The 8,697-nt window shown below is 36.2% G+C and overlaps 1 protein-coding gene across 2 annotated transcripts in view; it reads right to left on the bottom strand.

Moving 5' to 3' along the window:
- Nucleotides 1-606: 606 nt before the first annotated feature.
- Nucleotides 607-8,697, bottom strand: part of LOC106880753 (G protein-coupled receptor-associated protein LMBRD2) — a 41,938-nt gene continuing 33,847 nt past the window's right edge. For both annotated transcript variants that reach the window (XM_089358470.1, XM_089358471.1), the window contains exons 9-13: nucleotides 6,935-7,068; nucleotides 6,261-6,369; nucleotides 4,072-4,273; nucleotides 3,184-3,288; nucleotides 607-1,878 (exon numbers count right to left, since the gene is read on the bottom strand). In XM_089358470.1, coding sequence (XP_089214596.1) covers nucleotides 1,646-1,878; nucleotides 3,184-3,288; nucleotides 4,072-4,273; nucleotides 6,261-6,369; nucleotides 6,935-7,068 — 783 coding nt within the window. In that variant the 3' untranslated portion in view covers nucleotides 607-1,645. The remainder of the gene's footprint in view (nucleotides 1,879-3,183; nucleotides 3,289-4,071; nucleotides 4,274-6,260; nucleotides 6,370-6,934; nucleotides 7,069-8,697) is intronic.

Here is an 8,697-nt window from a genome sequence, read left to right as displayed (position 1 = left end):
TATTGGGAGATATTGAAAAACATCAATATGCCAGAGTGACAAAAGAAGAAAAAAAAAGGTATCAGATGATTGAGATGTGCTAAAAATAACAGCTAAATACTCCTTAAATCACATTTCTTTGACGGGGTGGGAGCTAATTTTATGAATTCCTATATGTAGAACACAAATTCACAAAGATTTTCTGAAAATTGCAAAAAATATAAAAAGTTATGATGGGGTGCTTAAAGCAGAATTCTGCACATAAATTAACCTGAAATTTTAATGGCAAATTCCTATTTAGATCACTTTGACAGGGACAGTCTCGTATTGGTTGGTATCAAAAGGGTTAAAAACAATGTTTCTTTGAAATATGGTAAGTACTCTTATAAGCAATGAATTTTATTTACTCATTAGTAGTGAAATGTAAATTTCTTCAAAAATATTTCAAAGTTTTCAAATTTGAGATTAATTTTTAGATCCAAACTAAAGAGTAAATGTTTTGAAATTCACCTGAGGCTATCTTTTGCATAAATTCTTTGTTAGAACCAGCATTAGTGTTTCTTTTCACAGTTAAATAGAATTTCTTCAGGTTGGGTCAAAGGAAAAGTAAAAACACCAAGTTCTTCATTAACGAAAAAAAATTTTTTAAATTTTTATTTCTATTAAAATATTAAATTATTACTAAATGGGAGAAAATAAATGAATTTAACAGTTTTGATGTCCACAGTTGCAGTGAGATTGAGCAATGAAATACCCTCCCACCCCATGTTGATGTGCCCACTTATTAATTCTTCCATATTACAAGACCTGGTTACTAGAAAGACTAATAAATACCCCTCTTTTATTTTATCACCAACCTTATTTCTGTTGGTAAGACAACAGACACCTGGCATTTGAAACTAAATTTTGTTCCAACAGTTTCATCGTTTTTTTTTTTTTTTCTTTTCCCCTACTCAAAATTCAAAAAGTTTATTCTTCTGTGAAATGTCATTGAACAACATTGGATAAAGGTAAATTAAATATTGCAGGTGAGTATTTTCAGAATGTAATTTTTTAAAATTCTTAAATCCAATCAAATTTGAAAGTTGAGTGAAGAAAGAGAAAGACATAACTAAATACTTAATCTAACAAATTCTTGGAATGTTTTATTTTCAAAAACAAGGACAAAACGTCCGTTTTTTTTTTTCTTTTCCTTTTTACTGGAATGTTTTTTTTTTTATCTTCATACGAAAAATCTAACAATTTTTATAAATCAGAAAACCTGATTAAAAAGTGTTAGGGTTGGATGCTAACCTGTAAAAGACTGAAATGATATGTACAGTTGACTACAGAAACTAATGGGGGGGGGGGGGGGGGGGGTTAATTTCAAGAGGAAACAAAAAAAAGGAAATGCCAGACACTGCAAAGCTTCATTCTATATACAATTGGTTCTGAAATTATTATTAATGGCTTAGTTAAATATATAATTCAAAATATTAGACCCTTTTTTTTTTTCTCTCTTGTTCCCACTTGAAACAGCCATATCAAGTCGTTTCACCCATTTTCTTTGACCCCCAGACAATACATTGTCATAATATCTTCAAGGAAAGAGATAGATAGATATATACATACATATATAAATACGTAAATACGAAAGCACATTAAAAAAGTAAAAGTCTGTTAACTCCTATACATCATCAAAGATTCCTCGGGGCGGTTTGTGGCCCGTTCTTGTTACTGAGCTATATCTAGGTGGAGGTTGTGACTGCTGGTAACCTGTGGCAGCAGTTGTGTTGTGATGGCTAATGTTGATATAATCTTCTAAATTGTCAGTAGTTGTATCTCCCGTATAATCGACTGGATCAGCTTGGCGCAGAAGTTCAGTTCGATCATTTTCATCTGGACTCCGAGGGATTTTACCTAAACAAAAATTGAAGAGGAAAAAAAAATCTATTAGTAACGGCTGATGTATGTGTTGGCTCATTGATTTCTTCAGCCACACTTTATTAATCTTTTTATTTTAAGAGAGTTAAGAGGTGTATGAGGTCTTACAACTTTCAGAAAAATGCACTTTAATGGAAATTTTTTTAGAGATAGGTTTGCATTGAAGTAGATTGTGAGGAATTTTTCCTAGTTTTAGTCACTGGACTCTGGCCATGCTGGAGTACTGTTTTCAAGGCCTTGATTCAACAAACCAACCACAGTGCTTATTTTTAAAGTCTGGGATTTATTCTGTTGATGTCAATAATCCACTATTTTACAGGTACATACCTATATAGATTTATAAAAGATGATTTAAAAAGTGAGTATACATAAATTCATTCGTATATGGGAAAAAAAACATGTGATTGAGGTATAGGTATCTACATCACTTGTCTAGTGTAATACATATGTACAGACACACACATAAGGTGTATAAATATCCTCTTGTCTAGGGTGAATCTGACTAAAAGGTCAATTATCCCTACTTTACTCCTAACAATGTCTCCTTCCTTAATCCTTTCAACCTGTAGCCAAGCTTTAGCTGGTGCACTTTTCTTTCAATATTTCTGGAAGATGCAAAAGTAGGAAGTCACATGACTTTTTTGTGCATGTGCCTCACTAATTGGCAGAAACATCAATATTTTCAGCTGTAAATACAAAACTATGTGGCTGTCCACATTTATTTGTCTTTTATAGTCAAATGAAATCACATCCACTAAACAGAATGGTCATGGGCCCAAAGGATTCAGTTTTACTTGATCTCTAGTTGTTTAACCCTGGGTCAGACTTGATGGTGCAAACTGATGATTAAAAACACTGCGACCATCCCACCTGTTTAGGGGTATTTAAGACAAAACTAAACAGTGTATCTATAAATCCTGAAGATTCGGGGATGTAATTTGAGGGGATTTGGCTGCTGCTATTTCTAACAAATTGAAGGACTTTTTTGTTGGCTCATCTGTACAGGAGCACAGTAAGTAACAATAGGTGTTTTATTAATGAGGAGTATGGCATTCAAATCCACAAAGGTGTCTAGCTTTGAAAGAATTGACCTGTTTTTGAAGACAAACCCTACAGTGGTGACCCCCTTAAAACCAGGTTGTGGGACTCCCAATCAACAAACATATAAGAAAACATGCTAAGATGCCCCCCCCCCCCCCCCCCCCCACCGGAAATCTAATTATTGTATTGTTCATAATTTCTGTTTTTCGGACAATAAACTTGTTTGGAAGAAATCCTTACCTCTGCGAGGACTTTCTGAAGATGATGGTTTAATGCCACCAAACTGGTCATTCCACATTTTCCGACGCGCTTCTCCATCAGCTTTTCTTTCTCGACGTCTCTTTTCTAAAAATGTATGACAAAATAAAAACAGGAACTTCTCAGTTAAATACTGACAAAATAATCAGATAACACGTAGCAAAGATTATTTGCCAACATTACATGGCAGTCCTGGTTTAGGACGAATGTTGCTGTAATTAAGCCCCAGGAGACATCGTCTCCAGCTGGCTATACAACATGATCTGTGTCCTTATATTTTTCGAACAAGGACGCAGATCAGGTTGTACAGCCAGTTGGAGATGATATCTCCTGGGGCTAAATTACAGCAACATTCGTCCTAAACCAGGACTGCCATGTTATGTTGGCAAATAATCTTTACTACAAAGTACTGTTGCTGAATATCTCATCTTGTGAGATCTAAAAATAGTAATTTTCTAAATCAGTTAACATATTACTTTTTAAAAACCATTTTTCTGTCAAGTTTTTCAATATATTTTCATATTACTACAGGTAAGAAATTCTACAAATTGATAGTTTCATATGAATTATTGAGGTCATTAACTCTCTCAGACCCTCTAAGAGGATGAAAAGCAGTTACACACCGGGGTTGATGTAATCGACATACGCCTTCCCCTACAATCACTAGCCTTGTGCCAAAATTTGAAACAATAATTATTATTTTAAATAATTATTGCTGGATACATGGAATTAAAGATGATGCCAGCTGTGGTGAAAGCACGAAAATTTTTAGTAGGAGAGGAATAGCTTGCACAAAGATTATTCCCTTATATTTTTTTGTTGTAAATCTCCAGTATTATAAGGGATATTTTTGCTAATCAACGAACTCACCTCTTCTAACGAGTTCCTTGCCTTCGTCAATGAGTTCCTGGGTCATGTCATCATCACCGACAAACTGCTGAAAGCCAAGGAAGTGAAGAATCCTACTGCCTAAACTGAAGTATGTACATATACAGAGCAGAACAATAGCAATGGGAAAATATATATTGAAACCGTCAGACACTATAGCAATCACATCCATATGACCCATAATCTGAAAGAAACCAAACACAGAAATATAGAATTAGCAATAAAAATATTCATTTGTAATCAGTGGGAGCATTATTACTGAGTGAGAGAGCAGCACACACACCAACAAAATCCCATTAGGACTACCTGCCTGATAAGGGTACAACCATATGTGCGCAACATGGTGATCTTACATCAAGATAAGCAGCATATGACCTTGTAGGTGGGGCCTAGTTAGGTCTCTGAATAAGGTTTGTTTAAAGATGATGAATGAAACATCCATGTTTCCAGAGGTGAATTATTAAAACCCCACCAAAATTCCTTTCAACACATGGCTTCGATGCTCCCCAATTACTTCTGCTCGTGATCAGAGATGCACATATTGTCAGCCACCAAAGGACATGCTCAACTGGTTATGGTCAAACAACTGACTGGTATTGAACAGAATATTTGCTGTAGCCCATCTTTTATACCAAGACAAAACAATGTACATGATATCAGAAGCCATGAGAGCCAATACTTGGTGCTGCATCAGGGCATTTATTCTCATTATTATAAAGGTGGTGAGCTGGCAGAATCATTAGCGTGCCAGATGAAATACTTAGCAGTATTTCGCCCATCGTTACATTCTGAGTTCAAATTCCACCAAGGCTGACTTTGCCTTTCATCCTTTCAGGGTCAATAAATTAAGTACCAGTTGAACACTGGGGTTGATGTAATCGACTAGTTCCCTCCCCCAATTTTCAGGCCTTGTGCCTGTAGTAGAAAGGATTATTATTATTATTATAATGGTGATGAATTTTGTAGAATTATTAGTGTTGGAATAAATGTCTCCCAGCATATTTGTTTTGGTTCTTTAGTTCTGAGTTCAAATCCCATTGAAGTCAACTTTGTATTTCATCCCTTCGGGGCCAATATATATATAAAGTATGAGTTAAGTACTGGAGTTTTTGATGCTATAAACTAACCTTTCCCCATCCCCCCAAGATTGCTGACCTTGTGCCTATTAAATAGCTAACAGCCTGGACATGTCTTATGTAGGGAAATGGAAACAACGTCATTTAAAGAACCTTTTGTTTCCAAAGGTTGCACAAAATGTCAGGATATGCCTAGAAACCTGGATATCCTTTCATTGTGGCCAGCGAGACAATGGCACCATCATAAAATCAGAAAGCGTAAGGCAAATACACACACATCATCATCATATGTCCGTTTTCCATGCTGGCATGGGTTGGACAGTTCGACTGGGGACTGGCAAGCCAGGAGGCTGCACCAGGCTCCAATCTGATCTGGCAAAGTTTATACAGCTGCATGCCCTTCTTAATGCCAACCACTCAGAGTGGTGGGTGCTTTTTACGTGCCACCAGCACATATGATATGCATACATGTTCTGAGGAGGGTGATTGCATTTGAGGTAAATGGAGCGTGAAAGCAAGATAGACTGAGGAAAAGGTGGAGGAAGAGATTGGGCAAGCTGGTTTGAAACAGGAGCATGCGCAAAACCGGGCATGATGGTGTGAGGGTGGTTGCTATGGCATTGAGGTAGATCTGGCCACCCCCCGTTAATGGAGACAAAACCCGGATTTAAAACACTGGATGATACTGATGATAATAATGACAAACACACAGAATGGGCTTCAGTTTCGGTCAAGGAGATATCACAAGGCTTTGGTCAGCCCAAGGTTATAGTAGAAGATACTTGTTCAAGGTTTCATGACTGGAATTGAACCTGAAACTACGTGGTTCAGAAGTAAACGTCTCAACCACATAGCCATGCCTGCACCCAGCTACTTTTCTAACAAATAGAACAGAGATTGATAAAGTTGTTCTCTGTTGTATGTGTCAGATTGTAAGAGAGAGCAGCAGCAGGTGGTGAGACATCTGTCTAACTCATACCAGCATGAAAATGTGGAAGTAAAATTAATGATGTTAAGTTCACAAAACTCTTTCTGTTCTAACAGCATGTGTGAAATATTTAGAAAAAATTAAATAAATAAAGCAGTGTTTCTTACAGTTGTGTAAGCTGTTTCCTCAAGATTATTGACGTGAGTTACATGGCTGTCCAAATGGATCAACCCAAGGAAATTGAGGCACAATGGAGGTGTTAATCGACATAGCATCCTGAAAACAGTGAGAGCAACAGTCAATAAAAATAATAAACAAGCAATTATGAAAATACATTAAGTGTTATAGAAGTACAAGGTTCTTTATTCTTTTACTTGTTTCAGTCATTTGACTGTGGCCATGCTGGAGCACCGCCTTTAGTTGAGCAAATTGACCCCAGGACTTATTCTTTGTAAGCCTAGTACTTATTCTATTGGTCTTTTTTGCCGAACCGCTAAGTTATGGGGACGTAAACATACCAGCATCGGTTGTCAAGTGATGTTGGGGTTACAAACACAGACACACAAACATACACACACATATATATATATATATATATATGTGCATATACGATGGGCTTCTTTCAGTTTCTGTCTACCAAATCCACTCACAAGGCTTTGGTCGGTCCGATAACACAAGAATACAGCAGATATTCAGTTTGTAACTGAATCAATATTTCTAGTATTCTAGAATATGTTTTGTGCTTATAAAAGCATTCATTGCTGGAAGAGACTTGTGTATAAGAACGATCTTTAGACTTTGAGAGGAGTTTTGTTTTTGTTAAAAATTTGAGAAGACTTACATTCCAGTAAAGATCAAACTGTACTCATTGGTTTGATGATGAGGAGCAATGTAATAATAGTTGAGGATACGGATTTGAAACACAGTGTAGTAAGCACAGAAACACAGGAAGCCAATAGTCAAGATGGAGGTTAGCTGAAAATTAAGAAGATGAACATAAACAAACATTGCAGAGAGAGAGCTGTGCATAACACAGACATGATGACAACATATTAACTGAGAAATTCAGAATAATTGATTTGTAATTATTTTCAGTTTGAAATAATATGATTATAATAGTAGGTGATGAAATAAGGTGTTTCATGAGAAGTGAGGAGTTGTACAGTTCTATATTCAAGAGATGAGGAATTATTTACAATTGATGGATATTTATCCTCATCTTGTTTGTTGTTAACACGTTTCAGCTGATATACCCTCCAGCCTTCATCAGGTGTCTTGGGGAAATTTCAAACCTGGGTTCTCATTCCTAAGGTATTTTTCGATGTTATTATTATTATTATTATTCAGGTCACTGCCTGGAATCAAACTCGGAATCTTGGGGTTAGTAGCCCGCGCTCTTAACCACTACACCATATGCCCATGAGGAGTTGTAATTTGAAAACCTTGCAACAAACATTACCTTATTACATGAATCATGGTGAATTGTGAAAGATTGAAATGAATCACTTGGCAGTAAAATTACTTTTATTGCACGAGAAGTAGCAGCCAGAGCTTCCTTAAATCCCATTCATTCAACGCAGACAGGTGAGTCTTGACCAGAAAGTTATACAAATAAAATGCTGTTTGGTCAAACAGGAAATATATCCAGTTGTTTAACATTAAATGTTTGATAGGTTAATTAGTTATGACGGTATATTTTCACTGACATGATCATAGAATTACCCTAAGGAGGCACTTGTAGATTATTCATGCATTGGCTAAGTATCTATCTATCATCATCGTTTAACGTCCGCTTTCCATGCTAGCATGTGTTGGACGATTTGACTGAGGACTGGCAAGCTTGAAGGTTGCACCAGGCTCCAATCTGATCTGGCAGGAGCCAGTCCAGCAGCACTGGCAACAACCTCGCTCGAATGATTTTCTAACATGCCACCAGCACAAGTGCTAGAAGGCAATGCTAATAACGATTATGCTCAAATGGTGCTATTTACAGGCCACTAGCATGGAAAAACCATTTAATCCATATTAGTATGGCAAAAAACTAAAATTATAAGATGCTCAGTGTATACAATTGAAACATTATTAAATTAAAATAGCTATCTATGTATCATACCTAATGTGTATACACCACTGAAAGACATGATGTTGTGGTTTTTGTCCAAGAGAAAATCTCTTCATGGACATGTGTTAAATACACTATGTATTTAGAGCAAGACAAACATTTCCTCAGCAGTCATTCATGAGGATGCTAGATGTGTTTTGGCCTCCTTGAGCCTTATCAATGATATGTATTCAGTTGTCATGTGCATGTACAGTGAGCAGAGAATAATACATCTACTGGTATTGCAGAAAGCTTGCTGAGCTGAATAAAACTCAGTATACAAAATTGAAACAGCCTTCTGAGTACCACACCTAAAATATATACCATTGAAATGTATGCTGCTGTGGCTTTTGAATGAGAGAAAATCTCTTCATAGACATGTTAAAAACACAAATATCAGAGTGAGAACAAAAACAATAAGCTATTGAAAGTCAGATTTTTGCTGAATATCCAAGAGAGACAATGAGAAAAAAAGCAAACACATTAAAACAATGGAAAATAAG

The sequence above is a fragment of the Octopus bimaculoides genome, chromosome 10 (assembly GCF_046866305.1).
Source record: "Octopus bimaculoides isolate indiv1 chromosome 10, ASM4686630v1, whole genome shotgun sequence".
In the NCBI taxonomy this organism is placed as follows: Eukaryota; Metazoa; Mollusca; class Cephalopoda; order Octopoda; family Octopodidae; genus Octopus; species Octopus bimaculoides.
This window is presented reverse-complemented; position numbering and strand designations above follow the sequence as displayed.